This window comes from Micromys minutus (assembly GCF_963924665.1).
Source record: "Micromys minutus genome assembly, chromosome: 25".
Classification (NCBI taxonomy): Eukaryota; Metazoa; Chordata; class Mammalia; order Rodentia; family Muridae; genus Micromys; species Micromys minutus.
This window is the reverse complement of record NC_137960.1, coordinates 8,705,495-8,722,179: the sequence shown is the minus strand read 5'-3', so window position 1 is coordinate 8,722,179 and position 16,685 is coordinate 8,705,495. Positions and strand designations below refer to the sequence as shown.

Below are 16,685 nucleotides of genomic sequence, written 5' to 3'. Positions count from 1 at the left end.
GGAGATTGATTGCCTTTGGGAGACAGCATCTCCCTGGGACAAAAGTCCTGTTGAGAAAGGGCTAGAGAGTTCTGGCAAGGACTCAAGTTCAAGGATGCTGATTAGCCTTTTGGCTGGAGGTAGAGGACCCCATGTCTTAACTGATGGAGTCAGTGCCCAAAAGATAGAGAAAGATCTATATAGTCTATGCTTTTGGTAACATAAAGCTCTCAGGAGGACCTAAGCTCTCTGGGAGTCTGGTCTTCCCTAGATGACTACCGCATCCCACAGGGACATCTGACTGAAGTCTGAAGGGCAGGTAAGAAGGAAGTGAGGCTGAATTCCACTGTTCCAGCCTATGCCCTCTGCCTGACCTCAGACCCCCTCCTCTAGAACTTCACTGGACCAGGGGAGCCTGACTCCTTGCGCTGTGACACACGGGCACAGCTGTTGCTGAAGGGTTGTCCAGCCGATGACATAATGGACCCCGGGAGCATTGCTGTACCCCAGTTCGACCAACAGGGGCAACGGAGTCAGCTATCTCCACAAAAAGTGACGCTTCACTTGCGACCAGGTTTGCGACACTGTTGGGATGGGCCAGGGGTACAGTGCGTCTAGGAGCTCAGCCTGGGCCACCCATCAGGGCTAACAGATGGGGCGTGTCTCTCTGGGTTGGACAGTGAAGCAGGCTGGGTAATGAAATCTCTCACCACCAAAGTCTGAGCTCCTGGACCAATGAAAGGGCTCAACGGGTAAAAGTGCTTGCCATCAAGGCTGGAGGCCTGATGTTCAATTTCCCAAGGAGCCCAAAGAGAAAAACAGAAAACTGGCTCTTGCAAGTTGTTATCTGATCTCCATGTATACATTGTAATGTGTATAAATCACTCCCTCCGACATAAAGAAACTCTCTCTCTCTCTCTCTCTCTCTCTCTCTGAGATCTGACACCCTCCCACAGACAGACGTACAGGCAGGACACCAGTGCACATAAAATAAAAACAGACGAATCTTTAGAAGACACCATTCATTTCTATTCTTAAAAGACTTAGATCCTCTGGCAAAGTGAGAGTCCATAGCCAGGCTTGCCCCAGGCAGGCTCTACTGGGCGAGCAGCTGAGTGTTAAGGACAGAGGTGGCTCCCTAGGGAGGGTCACAGAAAGGGAGAGAACGGAGGGTCCTAGAGAACCATCTTCCTAGAGAACCGTCCCAGGGCTGCGATAAAACACCCCGACTTAAACTGAGTGGAAAGAAAGGTTTATTTTATCTCCCAATTTCAGGTCAGTTTGCTATTTCAGGGAAGTCGGGGCAGCAGGAACTTGAAGCAGCTGCATGGCACATCTGTAGCTGTGAGCAGAGGAGAGCAATGACGCTTCGCTTCATGCTCCGCCCACTTCCTTTTAACCAGACCAGGGCCCACCCGCTCTCAGGCTGGGTCTTTTCACATAAACTAAGGCAGTCTGACATAATCCCCCACAGATACATAGGCCCACAGGCCACCCTCATCTGCACAGCCCTTCAGTGAGACTCTTCCCAGGTAATTCTAGTCTGTGCCCAAACTACCCAGCACAAGGATCTAAGCGGCAGGTTGTTAGGAACAGAAAAGGGTAAAGGAAGAACAGCAAGAAAGGAGGCAGGGGTGTGTCTGTCTGGGAGGCTGTCCTGGTGATAGCTGAGGACAGAGCTTGTTCCTTTGATGTCCTGGGAGCTGGCACAAGCCCCTCTGCTCCCGGACTTCTGCCCCTGACTTCTGATTAAGGGCGTGGCCCTGCTGGCCCCTGGAGGGTTGTTCTGGCTGGTTCACCTGAGCTAAGAAGCCCAGGCTGAGACAGGCATAGCCTCTCCTAGCAGGAAGAGAAGGGTGGCTCTCTGGGCCCTCTTTGTAAACATTGTAAGCCCTTCTGTCCTGACTAGTAACACCACAGTCGGGGTGTTTAGGCTTCCAACTCGACTCTCTACCATCCAGACGTTCTTGTGCCTGGAGTGAGCCCAGTTATCTGAGTTCAGATCTGCCTGTCCTGTTGTTCTGGTGACAGCCCCTTCCCAGTCAGAGTAAAAGGGGGAGGCAATAGGAATTTGGGGACTGGGTGAGGTCTGAGACTGCAGCCAGGTTCAGTGTGTCCCTTGCTTTCTTCTGTCACAGGGCAGGCTGCTGCATTCAATGTGACTTTCCGGCGAGCCAAGGGCTACCCCATTGATCTGTACTACCTCATGGACCTGTCCTACTCCATGCTCGATGACCTCAACAACGTCAAGAAGTTGGGTGGTGACTTGCTGCAGGCTCTCAATGAGATCACTGAGTCTGGCCGCATTGGTGAGACCTGCAGTGAACACACACCTTTCAACCTTGGGGGCAGGGGCCATACCTGGTCACAGGCTGCTAAGACCTGTGGGTTTCTCTAACCACCACACACCCCCCCCCCCGTTTATAGTTTGATGTTTAAAAGGCAAAAGTCCTACAATGCTAATTACTAAAAAGTTTATCTTGTCACAGCAACCATGCATTAACAGAGTAGCGAGAGTAAACTACAGGGTAGGGGTCACAGGGCAAGGGTCATAGGGCAGGGGTCATGAGGTTAGGATTACAACACTGGCCAACACCACCATATTTGCTAAGCATGTGAGACATGTGGACTCACTCCAGAACATTACTGTGCCTCATTGTCTATGTTTAAGGATGTCTGCTTGAACACTTGAACACAGGATACAAGCTCATATATTTTTGTGCAATACACTCACGTGCATACACTCATGCTCACACATGTCCAGGATCCCACACACAAGCACATTTGCATGCCCGTGCACATACCTAGTCATGCATGTGTGTCTGTATGGCTGCATACACAAGACCACATGTATACATACATGTACAAACACATACATACACATGCTCTGTCATGCACACCCACATGTTTGTGCATGGCCTCATGTATTCTCAGCTGCACGTGGCTACACACATCCCTGCACCACACGCTCATCTGTGATAATTGCACAACCATCATCTTGATTTCTCCCTTGTTGGAGAAACCAAGGCTTGGTCCTTAGTCCACTGGAAGTCCATTGTCCTGCCTAGATTCCTGCCTGGAGTCCTGCCTGGAGTCCTGCCTGGAGTCCTGCCTGCTGCCTCATCTCTGTGCCTCCAGCCTCTGTTGTATATCCCTTGGGCTTCAGGTCTTTTCAGTCCTGCCTTCTGCTTCTGTCCCCTGTGCCCCTGCCTCATGCCATTGTACCCCTCAGGCTTTGGGTCCTTTGTGGACAAGACAGTGCTGCCTTTTGTCAACACCCATCCTGAGAAGCTGAAGAACCCGTGTTCCAACAAGGAGAAAGCCTGCCAGCCCCCGTTTGCCTTTCGGCATGTGCTCAAGCTGACCAACAACTCCAACCAGTTTCAGACAGAGGTCGGCAAGCAATTGATTTCCGGAAACCTGGATGCCCCTGAGGGCGGGCTGGATGCCATCATGCAAGTCGCTGCCTGTCCGGTGAGGCCGTGCTCAGATTTCCCAGCTGCCTCAAACTCAGGGCCTTCACCTCTTGCTCTGGGCAGTGGGTCTGTTCAGGGACTCACCCCATCTGGTCCCATGTTGTCACCCTGGGTCTTGGAAGGGCAGCCTCTGTGGTCCACATTACTCCTAGCCATAGTGAAGGAGGAGCGTTGTCTTCACAGCCCTGAGAACATCCACCCATCTCTGTGCTGACTGACCGTCCTCATAGCTCTCCTGTGAGCCAGGCTGAGCAGCATCAGATCTTCTGGTTCCTAAGGTCTTTTCCCTCTCAGGTCAAGAGCGTGAGGACTGTTGTTAGCTCCTGTGTCACCTCATCCCCATCCCTGCCTGTCGGTCACAGACTGTGTTTATGAAGTCATCACTGCAGCAAGCCAAGCCCACCCCAGCCCAGCTATCACTTCTCTCCTTTGCTGGGTTCATGCTGTGGGCACACACATTTGACATGTATGTTGGACCCCGGTACGATACCTGGGTGCTGCAACTTCAATTGTTCAAGGCATTCGGCTCCCTGCGGATGTCCCTTGGTCCCCTCTATCACGGCTGGAAGTGTTTGCATTTTAACAGACAAAGCCATATTCTTTTCCTTTCTTGACCGCATCGCTGGAATCTAGTTCCAGGACTAAAGAGGGCTGTGAAGATGTCTCTCTTTAGATTCAGATGGATTTCTGTTCTTACCTCATACTGCTGCAGGGCATGCTGGGAGCTGACAGCTTAGGCACTTCCTGGCTACTGGGTTGGAGCTCTTTCTGTCTGTCTCTCACTCTGTATGTGTGTGTATGTGTCTGTCTGTCTCCATGTCTCTGTCTCTGTCTCTGTCTCTCTGTCTCTCTCTGTCTCTCTGTCTCTCTGTCTCTCTCTCTCTCTCTCTCTCTCTCTCTCTCTCTCTCTCTATATATATATATATATATATATCTTTGTAGCTCTGTTTTTATGTCTTGTTGTCTCTGTCTCATTGTCTCTGTGTCTCTATCACTCTTTGTGTCTCTCTCTTTGTGTATGTGTCTCTGTCTGTCTCTTTCTCTGTCTTTTTATCTCTCTGTCTCCATCTCTCTTTCTCTCATCTTGTCTCCCCTGAGGGCCCCACAGGGAAGCCAAGGCATTCAACCCCTGGCTGCCTTCTTCTTTCCAGGAGGAAATTGGCTGGCGCAATGTCACAAGGCTGCTGGTGTTTGCCACAGATGATGGATTCCACTTTGCTGGCGATGGGAAACTGGGAGCCATCCTGACCCCTAATGATGGCCGCTGCCACCTGGAGGATAATATGTACAAGAGGAGCAATGAATTCGTGAGTTCTCTGCCTGCCTTGGCACCCCTTCCCCTCCCCTCTCCTTCACCCCTCCCTCCCCTCCCCATACCAAGACTGCTCACATAAACGCCACAGGAGGGGACAGGCTGAGAGAAGTGCCCATGTCACCCAAACTCCTCCTAACACAAATAACAAATCATAGAGTCAGTCCTGGAGATCCGGGTGATAACATGAGACCCCGGCACCCAAATCAGTTCTCAAGGCATCCTGGCCCTGGTCCTCGCGGCAGAAGGTCTCACAAGCCTTCTCCTTCAACCACACTGTCTCTACGTTTGTCTTCTTGGCCTGCAATGGCCTTGTCAGAGCCCCAGATCGTCCCTGCACATTCATTGCCTTTCCAAAGGTATCACCATAAGGGATTATATTTTTAGTCCGCACACTGCAGGGACGACCTGGAACCCACTGATTTAGAGCTGGTGGCAGATAAAATCTGGGGGGTCTGACCCTGGACAGGAACAAGAATGCCTTATGTCCATTTGCCCCCCCCCCCCCAAAGTTGGATATTATGTTTTTCCATTATACGTCATAGAGGTGAGGGGTGGAGTCTAAGATCTGGCCCTAGTGGAAACACAAGTACTTCCTAGATGCCCATACTCCGGTTCCTCAGGACCCTGCTTGCACTCCGGCTGCCTTAGTCCCTAGTGTGGTGGCTCACTGTAGCTTCTTTACCTGGCATTAACCAAGGTAATGCTACCACAATTGCCAGTATTCCTTTTGTGTATTTCAAAGGTTTTGGTTGGTTCCCTGCCAAGCCTGTCATAAGCTTGTAGATCTACACCAAGCGAGGCCCGGCCGGAGCCAGGGCCTGTGCTCTCTCAGCCTGGACGTTTGCTCCCCCAAGGTGTCCTCGAAGGCTTGTCTAACAAAGTGTTCCCTCTCTCCAGGACTATCCATCCGTGGGCCAGCTGGCACACAAACTTTCTGAGAGCAACATCCAGCCCATCTTTGCGGTGACAAAGAAGATGGTGAAAACCTATGAGGTAAGTAGGGCCTTGTGCAATGTGGTGACAAGCCGTCTTGGCTGGGAGTGACAAGCCGGGCCCTGCCCGATATTGCCTCAGTTCTGCTTTTCATGCTGGCCTGTGGGTGGTGGCCTGTCCAGTGGCCACGGTTTTCTGTGTGTGAGCATCCTGATGAGGGAAGTTGGGGCTTCTGTTGGGCCACAGTATCCATGTTTTGAAATTTCACAGTACTGCTCGATTTTTTTGTTTCTTCTGGAACAAAGCAGTCTGGTACTGTCTCTGTCTCTGTCTGTCTCTGTCTCTCTCTCTCTCTCTCTCTCTCTCTCTCTCTCTCTCTCTCTCAAAGAAGCTCCTTTGAGTAACCAACATTCAGATGGAGCCAAACTCATGTGTTGCTACCTCCTCAGGAGACCTTAGTTCTGCCCACAGTGGATACCTTTTTCCTATATGTGTTGTTTCGGGACAAGTCTCCTCAGCAAAAAGAAGCCCAAACCAAAGCAAACAGGACCTTGGCTTTTGCCATTGGCATTTGGAACAGTTGTCCATCTTCCTGGGGAGGAAGCAGCCGGCTTTGTTCTTTGTAGTCAAGCCTGGTGACCCCAAGCATCCAGAGAGCTCACCTCTATAGTGGCCCCTATATGTGTAGTCAAGAGACCCTTGGATGCAGCAGAAATGTCCTTTCTCTCAAGATTTGTTTATTTTGTGTATGAATACACTGTTGCTATATTCGGACACACCAGAAGAGGGCATCAGGACAAGGACAGCTGAAGAGTCCCACAATAGCTGCTTTCTCAGAAGGCCGAGAGCTCACTAGTTGTCCAGCCAACAAAACTGGACTTGTCCAGAGGCACACCTTAGTTGGCTCCAGATGTAATCAAGTCAACCATCAAGACTGACCGCAGCAGTGGGTCACGGGCCTTCCTGATCCTCTGTTTCCTGGGAGATGCCCAAGAGCACAGGGAGAACATGGGGACTGTACCAGACCCTCCTTGGCATACACAGACTGAGCATAGAAGAGCCCCGCTGTCCAAGCCAGGACTGGCCCTGTGCCAGGGCAAATGAAGTGGATTGTAAAACTCAAGGCTGGTTGCTAGCTAAGCTATGGTGGCCTCACAAAGGGGACAGACTCGAGGACGGGTGCTGGGCCTGAGTGACCTGGTCACCAGTTATGTGGAGGTGTGTGGGAGAGGGATGATTGTTCCCTGTTCGTGAAATGTGACAGGTCCATACCCAACACTACAAAAGGTAGGAGGAAGTGACAGATAGCAGGGTGTCTGTCATTCAAGGGATCTGCCTGGCCCACCTCTGAGGAGTGGCCCTGTCCTGCGATAGCTGCTTGTCACAGGGTTATGTAACTGTCGCTATTAAGATAGAAATCTGAAACTCATTGATATGGTCAAGGCTTAACCACTTCCTGTGATTTTTATCACATTTTACTGTGTTATCCATGTATCATAGTTGATGGGGTAGGAATACCACTGTGTTCCCAACTCAGAGATGCCATCAGATTGAAAGGTCTCCCCGCTGGGGACATTCACACCCAGGAACTGGGCTTCCTTTTGAGACAGGATTTCTCTGTGTAGCTCCTATTCTCTCTCTCTCTCTCTCTCTCTCTCTCTCTCTCTCTCTCTCTCTCTCTCTCTCTGTGTGTGTGTGTGTGTGTGTGTAGACCAAGCTGGCCTTGAACTTACAGATATCCACCTGCGTCTGCCTCCCAAGCTGAGATTAAAGGCATTCACCTACACTGTAGCTATCTTCAGACACACCAGAAGAGGGCATCATATCCCATTACAGATGGTTGTGAGCCACCATGTGATTGCTGGGAACTGAACTCAGTACCTCTGGAAGAGCAGTCAGTGCTCTTAACCACTGAGCCATCTCTCCAGCTCCCTTCCTCCCTTTCTTAATCAGAACAGGCTGTGTCTGAACTGAATCTATGCTGGGCAAGTACTCTGCCACTGGCCTACACCCTTAGGCCTCTGTTTAGTTTTTCTTCTCAGGTAGTCTGGCTGAGTAACCCAGCAGGCCCTAAACTTGTGAAGAGAGGCCTGGGATACTAGACCCAGCTTTTCAGGGCCAGCTCCTAAGAGCTTGATGCTCTTCAGCTAGGCTAAGAGGCTGTGACACCAGGCTGCTCCACCAGGCCTGGCAGCTGGCTCCAAGAATCTGTTACTGGCATTTGGCAGTATATCACCGACTTGGTGAACATCATATGAGCCAGCTCATGAGAAAGGGAAGCCCTGGGCATCCTTCGAAAGCCTTGTGGTTATAGAGGGGCCTATGCTAGCTTGATCTTCTCATCAACAGAAACTCACGGAGATTATCCCCAAGTCAGCTGTGGGGGAACTGTCTGAAGATTCCAGCAATGTAGTGCAGCTTATCAAGAATGCCTACTATGTGAGTCTCCAGCAAAGCTGGGCAGGTGGGGCTGGTTGGCAAGGATCTCATGGATCAGAGGCTAAGTGGCTGGGTGGGGGCATTGAGGGGGGAATATTGTTTTTGGGAGCTCCTGCTGAGATCTTCATAGCTTCTGGACCGACAGGGCGGGGAGAAGGAAGGGAAGGGAAGGAGAAATATACTAGCCACTTTCTACAGCTACACTTCCTTTCATGACCTGGCTGGTCTGTACCAGATCCTACCCGGACATTTCCTGAAACACCAGTGGTGGGCGGGCCCCTCTTACTGGCTATTCCCTGCAGCCACCGCGGCATAGTGGAGTGAATGTCCAGAGAAGGTAGAATGGTGCCTCTCAGGGTGGGGAGACCCCAGAAATCATCGCAGTGGCCTTGGACCTTGTGGAGACTCACTTGTGCCTCAGCCCCCTAACCTTATTCTGGGTGATCCCTCCTTGACCCTTCTTCCAACCTTCTTCTCCTCAGAGATGGCTGGTCTGTCCAAATGTACACAGATTTGCTTGCCTCAGAGGTCTAGCATCCTGGTGAATGGTGAATACCAGTGTAGACCAAACACAGCCCAGGGCTCAGACAACATCCAGTCCGAAGCAAATATCAGAAATCTCCTCTCAGTGACAAGTGTCCCCAAAGTTCTGGCCTGTGTCATGTTGCTGAACTCCTAGAGGGCTGGCAGCATATACTGTGTGGCAACTTTCTCAGTAATACCATTGCTGGCTAACGTACCTGGGTGGGGAATCCTGTTTTCTCTGACCCTGTGAGCCCCGGTGCCCCCAAGCAGGCTCCAGTACCTGGCCACTCTGCCCAGGTGTGCCTAACTCTATCTTAACAGGGATGACTTGGGTGATGCCTACTCCCTGGATACCACCTGTATGCTTTCTCCTCCCAGCTGTGCCTCAGCTCTCACATCGCCTCAACCGTCTGTCGTTCCTCCTCCGCTGACCCCGGGGTTCAACAGTGAGGGGATAGTCCTCATAGGGTTCATGGCTCGTGTCTGTGCTGGTCACCTGCTGGTAGCCTCCTTCAGAGCAACCCCATGACATCAGCCAGCAGTCCCACTTAGCTCCCATTAGGTGCCTGCATTCACCCGCTGATGTGCAGGAGGGACTTGAGGAGTGAGATGGCTGGGGACAGGGACAGCCACACCTGTCACTCCTGAGCATAACTGCTCTCTTCCCATAGAAACTCTCCTCTAGAGTCTACCTGGACCACAGCACCCTCCCGGACACCCTGAAAGTCACCTATGACTCCTTCTGCAGTAACGGAGTGTCGAGTATAGGCAAATTCCGAGGGGACTGTGACGGCGTGCAGATCAACAACCCGGTGAGCTTGACCTACCTATGCATCTATGCCAGGGTGTTGGAGGATCCTGTGGAGATCTTGGTGGCCCAGTCCCAAGGACAGCCAGGAGGAAAAGGAGGATCACAGAAATAATCAAGGGAGGAAACTATTAGTGCTCAGTGTCCAGCCTCTTCTCCCATTAAACACCTATGAGGAGACCAGACTCAACATTAAGGGAGGGTACCAGACATGGTCTCAGTTTGCAGCTTCACACCTATCAACAATGGGCATTTCTATCTACAATGGTTCTCAGTAGAAAAATGGGCACAGGTGACAGCGCCCTCTAGGGGCATCTGCTAGACATGCACCGCTAAACAAGTATCTGGTTGGGGTACCTGAGAGGCTGGACAAGGGACAAAAAAACCAAGGGACCCTGGTCACCCACAGTCCCGAACTGAACGCCACCATCCTCCTACAGGTCACCTTCCAGGTAAAGGTCACGGCTTTGGAGTGTATCCAGGAGCAGTCCTTTGTCATCCGGGCACTGGGCTTCACCGACACAGTGACCGTAAAGGTCCTTCCCCAGTGTGAGTGTCAGTGTCGGGACCAGAGTCGGGAGCGGAGTCTCTGCAAAGGCAAGGGAGTCCTGGAGTGTGGCATCTGCAGGTGAGGAGGGTGCATGAGACCTGTGGGACATCAGTCTGTGGAAAAGGTGTCTGCAGATGAGGCCAGCATGACATGAGCAGCCTTCCCATGAGGCAAGTGTCTTCAAGTAAAGTGGGTATGGCCAGCTCACCCAGGAAGTAGATGCTCTGCAGATACTCCCATATCCCAGCCCTCTCTGACCTCAGAGACTCTGAGCAATTGCAGCATGCATCTAGAGCTCCCTTGGGACAGATGAGCACTCCCGGCAGGCTGGGCCCTAAAGCCATCCTGTGGACACGTATACAAAGGCCCCAGTTCAGGATGCTCTACCGTGAGGAGGAGGAGGGATGCAGCGTGCCCATCAGAGAGTCTGTAGTTTTCAGTCTGGGTACCAGCCATCTCCTTCCGACTGCATTCCCAGTTTCTGACCTTTGAGGTACTGCATCCTACACCTCAGACCTGCACTGCATAATTACTTCCTCCAAGAAACTCTAACAGTAGTGGTTTCTGCAGCTGCCCACTGGCTGCTCCTGAGTGTGCAGCCCTAGGTGGCTTCTCTACAAGGCTGAGCTAACTGCCTGGAGGACTGGGCCATCGGTCAGTGAATTCTGTGGCTTCCTCCTACAGGACACTGCAGGATGTGTCGGGGTTAGCTACTGCCATTCCTCCCTTACTTAAGCTACGTATGGAGTCCATACATTCTTCTGTCTACCTACTTCAGCGATAAGACAGTGATCTCAGATCCCCATCAGACCCCCTTCCATGCTCATAGGACAGTTACTGTATGACCTGAGACATGCTTGCCTCGCACATGACACATACTCAGGAGACCTTTGGAGAGTGAGTGTGATATGCCATACTTGACAGGTGTTTGGGTGAGGGCCAGGCCAGGAAGGGCAGGTGTCCCCATCCCGAGGGCAGACCTGAGTGCAACTTCTTCCTCACACCAGGTGTGATCCTGGCTACATTGGGAAAAACTGTGAGTGCCAGACGCAGGGCCGGAGCAGCCAGGAGCTGGAGGGAAACTGTCGGAAGGACAATAGCTCCATCGTGTGCTCGGGGTTGGGGGACTGCATCTGTGGGCAGTGTGTGTGCCACACCAGTGACACCTCCAACAAATTGATCTTTGGCCAATACTGCGAGTGTGACAATTTCAACTGTGAGAGATATGACGGCCAAGTCTGCGGTGGCCAAAGTAAGTGTTGGGGGCTTTCTTGTCCATTTGTACCAGGAGATATAAAGTGGGATACTGAGGACAGACAGACAGGCTAGCAAGCCTTCCCTGCATGACACCTGTGTCTGTGTCTGTCTGTCCATGTCTGTGTTAGTCAGTATTGTCCTGGGAAGGCGGTGATGGGTAATAATCATGTCCTGATCCAAGAGCTTTTCAGATATAACATGGAGGTCCCATCTGGCTGGATGGTGGCCATGTTACCGAAGATGCAGGGCAGGAAGGCATCCCTTGTCTCTGTGGCTTTGCCAGGCTATCTTTCCATGATGCTCTGGGATCATGTGAGGAGAGAGAGGTAGAAGCAGGAACTGGGGAAGGCTTAAGTACAGTCTTGATCAGGCTGGGGAACACAGTGGTCTGGGGAGCACAGTGGCCTGGGGAGCACGGTGGCCTGGGGAGCACAGTGGAGGGAGGATGAGTGCCTGTTTCTAGCAGCCCGAAGGGAAGTGAGTCATGGTAAGCTCGGTTGTTTTCCAGAAAGGGGCTCCTGCTTCTGTGGCCAATGTAACTGCAACAAGGATTACGAGGGCTCTGCCTGCCAGTGCCCAAAGTCCACCTTGGGCTGTCTGAATGCACGGCTGGTGGAGTGCCATGGCCGTGGCCGGTGCCAATGCAACAAATGCATATGTGATAAAGGCTACCAGCCGCCACTGTGTGATACCTGCCCGGGCTGTCCTCTGCCCTGCAGCAACTACACGTGAGTGTCCCCACTGCCCACCTTGGCCTCACTGATGGACAACCCGAGAGTCCTTGGGGACACCACTGCTCCATAGGTTTTAGCAGGATTCAGCAGGCCCAGTGTCCCTGCCACCGCCTACCTTCTTGTGCGCCTGCAGGAGTGCTGGCTTCACAGGGGTGTTCTAGGCCTATGCCCCTTTGGCCCATTAACACTGGCTCTGCCTTCCACACCCTTAGGAACACAAATTTGTGTCTCTCGTCACTCAGTTGACTACTTGGAGACCTGAAAGCTCCCAGACCCTCCACCTGGGACCGTCTAGTTTACGAATGACCACACTCTTCATACAGTTCACCAGACACAACCATGTTTTTCCTGAATCATCCACCTCACTTTGCATAGCTCTGCAGCCTGGTCCATTCACGTGCCCTCAAGTACCAGTGTACCCACATACACCCAGTCATCCTGGCGCACAAACTTTGACACATGCAGCTCCGCACACCTGCCCACCCTGACGTAGTTCACACCTCATGCCCTTACGAGCTCTCAACACCCACTCCACCCGACTCCTCCGCAGCTTTTGTGCCGAGTGCCTGAAATTTGATAAGGGCCCTTTCGCGAAGAACTGTAGCGTTCAATGTGCCAATGTGACGCTGCAGACTATCCCTTCGGAGAAAAATTCCTGCAAGGAGAGGGACTCGGAGGGCTGCTGGATAACCTTCACTTTGCAGCAGAAAGACGGAAGGGGCGTTTACAACATCGATGTGAAGGACAACCGAGGTGAGGCTGAGGGGAGGTGACCTCTCTTCTGCGGGGCGAGGCAGGCTGAGCAGCAGGAGAGGAGACCATCCGGACACCTGGGCAGGGCGGCTGGCAGCCACCCACTTGCCCTGCCCCACGGCCCTCTCATTCCCCTTCCTACCTGGCCCTGTATGAGGAGACAGACAGATGGAGTCTCCCGGTGGTAGCTTCAGTACATATTGGGTAATGTCTTAGTTTGGGTTTTATTGCTGTGAACAGACACCATGACCAAGGCAACCAAGGCAAACATTTAACTGGGGCTAGCTTACAGTTGCAGAAGGTTTTAATCTGTTCCCAAAAGGGTGGGAAGCACGGCAGCGTGCAGGCAGACATGGCAGGCAGATGAGCCAAGAGTTCTACATCTACAGATGTACAGACAGCAGAAGGGGACTGGTCCCAAAGTGGGCAGAGCTCAAGTATAGGAGATCACAAAGTCTGACTTCAGTGACATACTTCTTCCAATGAAGGCACACCCACTCCAACAAGACCACACCCACTCCAACAAGACCACACCCACTCTAACGAGGCCACACCCACTCCAACAAGGCCACACCCACTCTAACGAGGCCACACCCACCCCAACAAGGCCACACCTCCTAATAGTGCCACTCTCCATGAGCCAAGCATTCAAACACTTGGATCTATGGGGCCCATTCCCATTCAAGCCACCACAAGTAGGATGGCATTACAGTGGCACATTGTCTAGCCAGAGCATCTCTCATCTCATGAGAGAATCCTGAGGGATGGTGTCTGTTGCTTTTTCAGAATGCCCCATAGAGGGCTTCAGGGAAGTGGAGGTGATTCTATCCCCAAACATGGTTTGCTGGCCCTCCACTTGGCTCTGGTCTTTGCCAGACCCAGTAAGACCGGTGAACTTAGGGATCATGACCTGCTCTCTGGTGTCTCATTCTTTTTTTTTTTTTTTAAAGATTTTATTTATTTATTTATTATATGTACTGTTGCTATCTGTCTTCAGACACACCAGCAGAGGGCATCAGATGGTTGTGAGCCACCTTGTGGTTGCTGGGATTTGAACTCAGGACCTCTGGAAGAGCAGTCAATGCTCTTAACTGCTGAGCCATCTCTCCAGCCCCCCAAATTGTGTTTTGAAAAGTCTGTCTAGCAGCTCCTTTGCCAGGGTATAAGGTGAGCCTTGCCCTGATGGACAACAGTGGGGACACCATCCTATCGGGAACCAAGTGGACACAGTCCTGTCGGGGAACGGGGTGCATGGTTTTGTGAGGGACCAGCTAAACACAGGAAGCAGTGAAGGAGATCTTGTCAGGAGCTGGGTAAACAATAGCTTTCTTAAAGGACGGGGAAGATGTAGTCTTGTTACTGCATAACTGGTGTCCTGTCGTCAGCCAAGTGGGCGAATTCTGTCTACAAGCAGCACGGGTAAAACTGCTGTTTGGCCTAGGACTTAACGGAGAGGAGAGGAGCAGGCAGGGTGGGCTGGAGGGCGGCAGAGAGCCTCCCCTGGAATGGAACTTGGAGAAGTGACGCTGGGAGAAACAGGTAACGGGGTCCTGGAGTCCCCAACAGATGACATAAGAGGTCAGATGCTGAATAGCTTGGAAGTGTGTAGAAAAACAATGGCCAAAGAAGGTGGGCATGACGCACTTGGGCAAAAGATAGGACAGGGCGCCTTACAGACTTGGGCAAGCAGTGTTGGATTTCGGCTACCTAGTACATTCAGACTTATGGGGCTAAGGGGAACTGCTGAGGAGGCTACTCAGGTGACCACTGGAAGCTCAGGACAGCAGCATACCAGACTCCCACAGGACCAGGACCTGCAGCCCCCTGAGCCTGTCTTCAAGTTAGGAACCCCTAAAAGGCAGATAGATAAGATGCGGACTCTGCCCTTGGTGTTTGGGAAGGCTGGATCCAGCCTGCCAGAGCCAACGTGACAAACATGTTGGAGATTAGATCTAGTTCTGCACCACCTTGGCCAAATTTATTTAACCTCTGTGAAGGGAACTGGCCTTCCTGAACAGGCCACGATGACATGAGGGATTCTATGACAATGTTGTTGGGGACCCACCCAGCAGGGAGAGGTCCACACTGACTGTTAGTACCCCTGTCCCACAGTCAGGGTCTGCTGTGTAGCCTACTGTATCTCAGGACCCACACCCAGGAGAGGCCAGCTCAGCCCTGGACCTTGGGACAGTGTCCTATTCATCACATGGTTACCTCAGTTGCCTGACTACAGGCCTCTGTTTCCTGGCATTGGCTACCATGGAATCCCTTTGCCTGGATGTGCCAGCTTAGACATTACTGTCTTACTCTGGACAACGAGATACTCAGGGATGCTTCAAGCACAAGCCTAGTTTGGGAACACCAGTAGGTGGTGACCAGGGATGCTGTCACTTCTTTTCTTTTCTTTTTTTAAGATTTATTTATTCTTATGTGTGTAAGTACACTGTCATTGTCTTCAGACACACCAGAAGAGGTCCTAGGATCCCATTCCAGGTGGTTGTGAGCCACCATGTGGTTGCTGAGAATTGAACTCTGGAAGAGCAGTCAGTGTTCTTAACCACTGAGCCATCTCTCCAGACAGGATGCTGTCCTTTCAACCAAGTTTTCCTCGGGTTGGCCACTGACCTGGCCAAGCAGCCTTTATGTTTCATTTGGAAGCACAGGGCCTGATCTTGTTTCTGGTAGGGGTGTGGCTAGATTCTCTCATCTCTTTGTGAGATGTGGCAAAGGGTTATTCCCCTCTGTGGCAGGAATAGCATGGTACACTGGCTCCTGTAGGGCAGAGCTGACACTTTTGGTTGTGTGCTTCTTCCTTAGAGTGTGTGAAAGGCCCTAACGTGGCTGCCATCGTTGGGGGCACTGTGGCAGGCGTTGTATTGATTGGTGTCTTCCTCCTGGTCATCTGGAAGGCCCTGACCCACCTGACTGACCTCAGGGAGTACAGACGCTTTGAGAAGGAGAAACTCAAGTCCCAGTGGAACAACGTGAGTGCCTTGCTTTGGGAGCCCCCATCGCACACAGGCGCTTCCTCTCTCTTTTCTTTGACCTCTCATGGGCAGTGATGGGTCACATAGTGTGCCTTCCTCAATTCTATTACTTCTCACAGTAGGACTGGAGCCATCCTGGAGAGGTGCTTTACCCCAGCTTAGCTTCCGGTCTCCCAGAGTGTGCTGTGGTGGGCAGGCTTAGCCCTGAGGCTCAGACCCTGGGAAGGCTTCCTGTCCTAGATGGCTCCTCAGAGTGACATCTACTGATCTGGTGGCTTCTTGGAGCCCTGCCACCCTCCCTGCACTGACAAGAGCATGTTTGGTTATTTTTTAGGACAATCCCCTCTTCAAGAGTGCTACGACCACAGTCATGAACCCTAAGTTTGCTGAAAGCTAGAGCATGAAGTATCAAAATCAAGCAGATGAGACCCCCCAGGCCCCCGGCCATGCCTCCTCTCCTCTGCAAACACAACGCGGCTTACCAGTCACCCCAGCGCTGCCAAGAATCCAAATGCCTACTCTGTTTCTTTCTGCCTTTCTCTGAAGACTGCCAGGGTTTCCACGGACTCATCTTCCGACCTGCACAGTCTTGCCACAGAGCCTTCAGAATCATCCCTAGTCCCATGAGGTTCCACACACACTCTCTTGCACGAAGGGAAGACAGCAGTTTCAGTAAAGGTGGCCCCAACTTATTTATATTTAAACCTGTCAGGGTATAAAATTATTATATTGTCCATTGTATTATATGTGAGCATAAAACTCCTGTATTTTATATCATAATCATGTATGTACAAATAATAAAGGTTCCTTCTGCCCACAGAAGGTAAGCTTTGTGGAGTCATTTGGGGCAAAGCAGCTGAGGTCAAGGGCTTTGTCCTGCCTGCTGATTGTCCATCCCCATCCTGAGGGTCAGGTGGAATCTGGGCCAT

The 16,685-nt window shown here is 51.8% G+C and overlaps 1 protein-coding gene across 2 annotated transcripts in view; it reads left to right on the top strand.

Moving 5' to 3' along the window:
- The window catches only part of ITGB2 (integrin subunit beta 2), a 30,432-nt gene extending 13,947 nt beyond the window's left edge, over window positions 1-16,485 (top strand). For both annotated transcript variants that reach the window (XM_080937639.1, XM_080937640.1), the window contains 13 exons: window positions 373-553; window positions 2,118-2,288; window positions 3,212-3,453; window positions 4,607-4,762; window positions 5,668-5,763; window positions 8,053-8,142; window positions 9,339-9,479; window positions 9,916-10,103; window positions 11,033-11,277; window positions 11,791-12,010; window positions 12,567-12,769; window positions 15,587-15,753; window positions 16,091-16,485. In XM_080937639.1, coding sequence (XP_080793765.1) covers window positions 373-553; window positions 2,118-2,288; window positions 3,212-3,453; window positions 4,607-4,762; window positions 5,668-5,763; window positions 8,053-8,142; window positions 9,339-9,479; window positions 9,916-10,103; window positions 11,033-11,277; window positions 11,791-12,010; window positions 12,567-12,769; window positions 15,587-15,753; window positions 16,091-16,153 — 2,163 coding nt within the window. In that variant the 3' untranslated portion in view covers window positions 16,154-16,485. The remainder of the gene's footprint in view (window positions 1-372; window positions 554-2,117; window positions 2,289-3,211; window positions 3,454-4,606; window positions 4,763-5,667; window positions 5,764-8,052; window positions 8,143-9,338; window positions 9,480-9,915; window positions 10,104-11,032; window positions 11,278-11,790; window positions 12,011-12,566; window positions 12,770-15,586; window positions 15,754-16,090) is intronic.
- The last annotated feature ends 200 nt before the right edge of the window (window positions 16,486-16,685 follow it).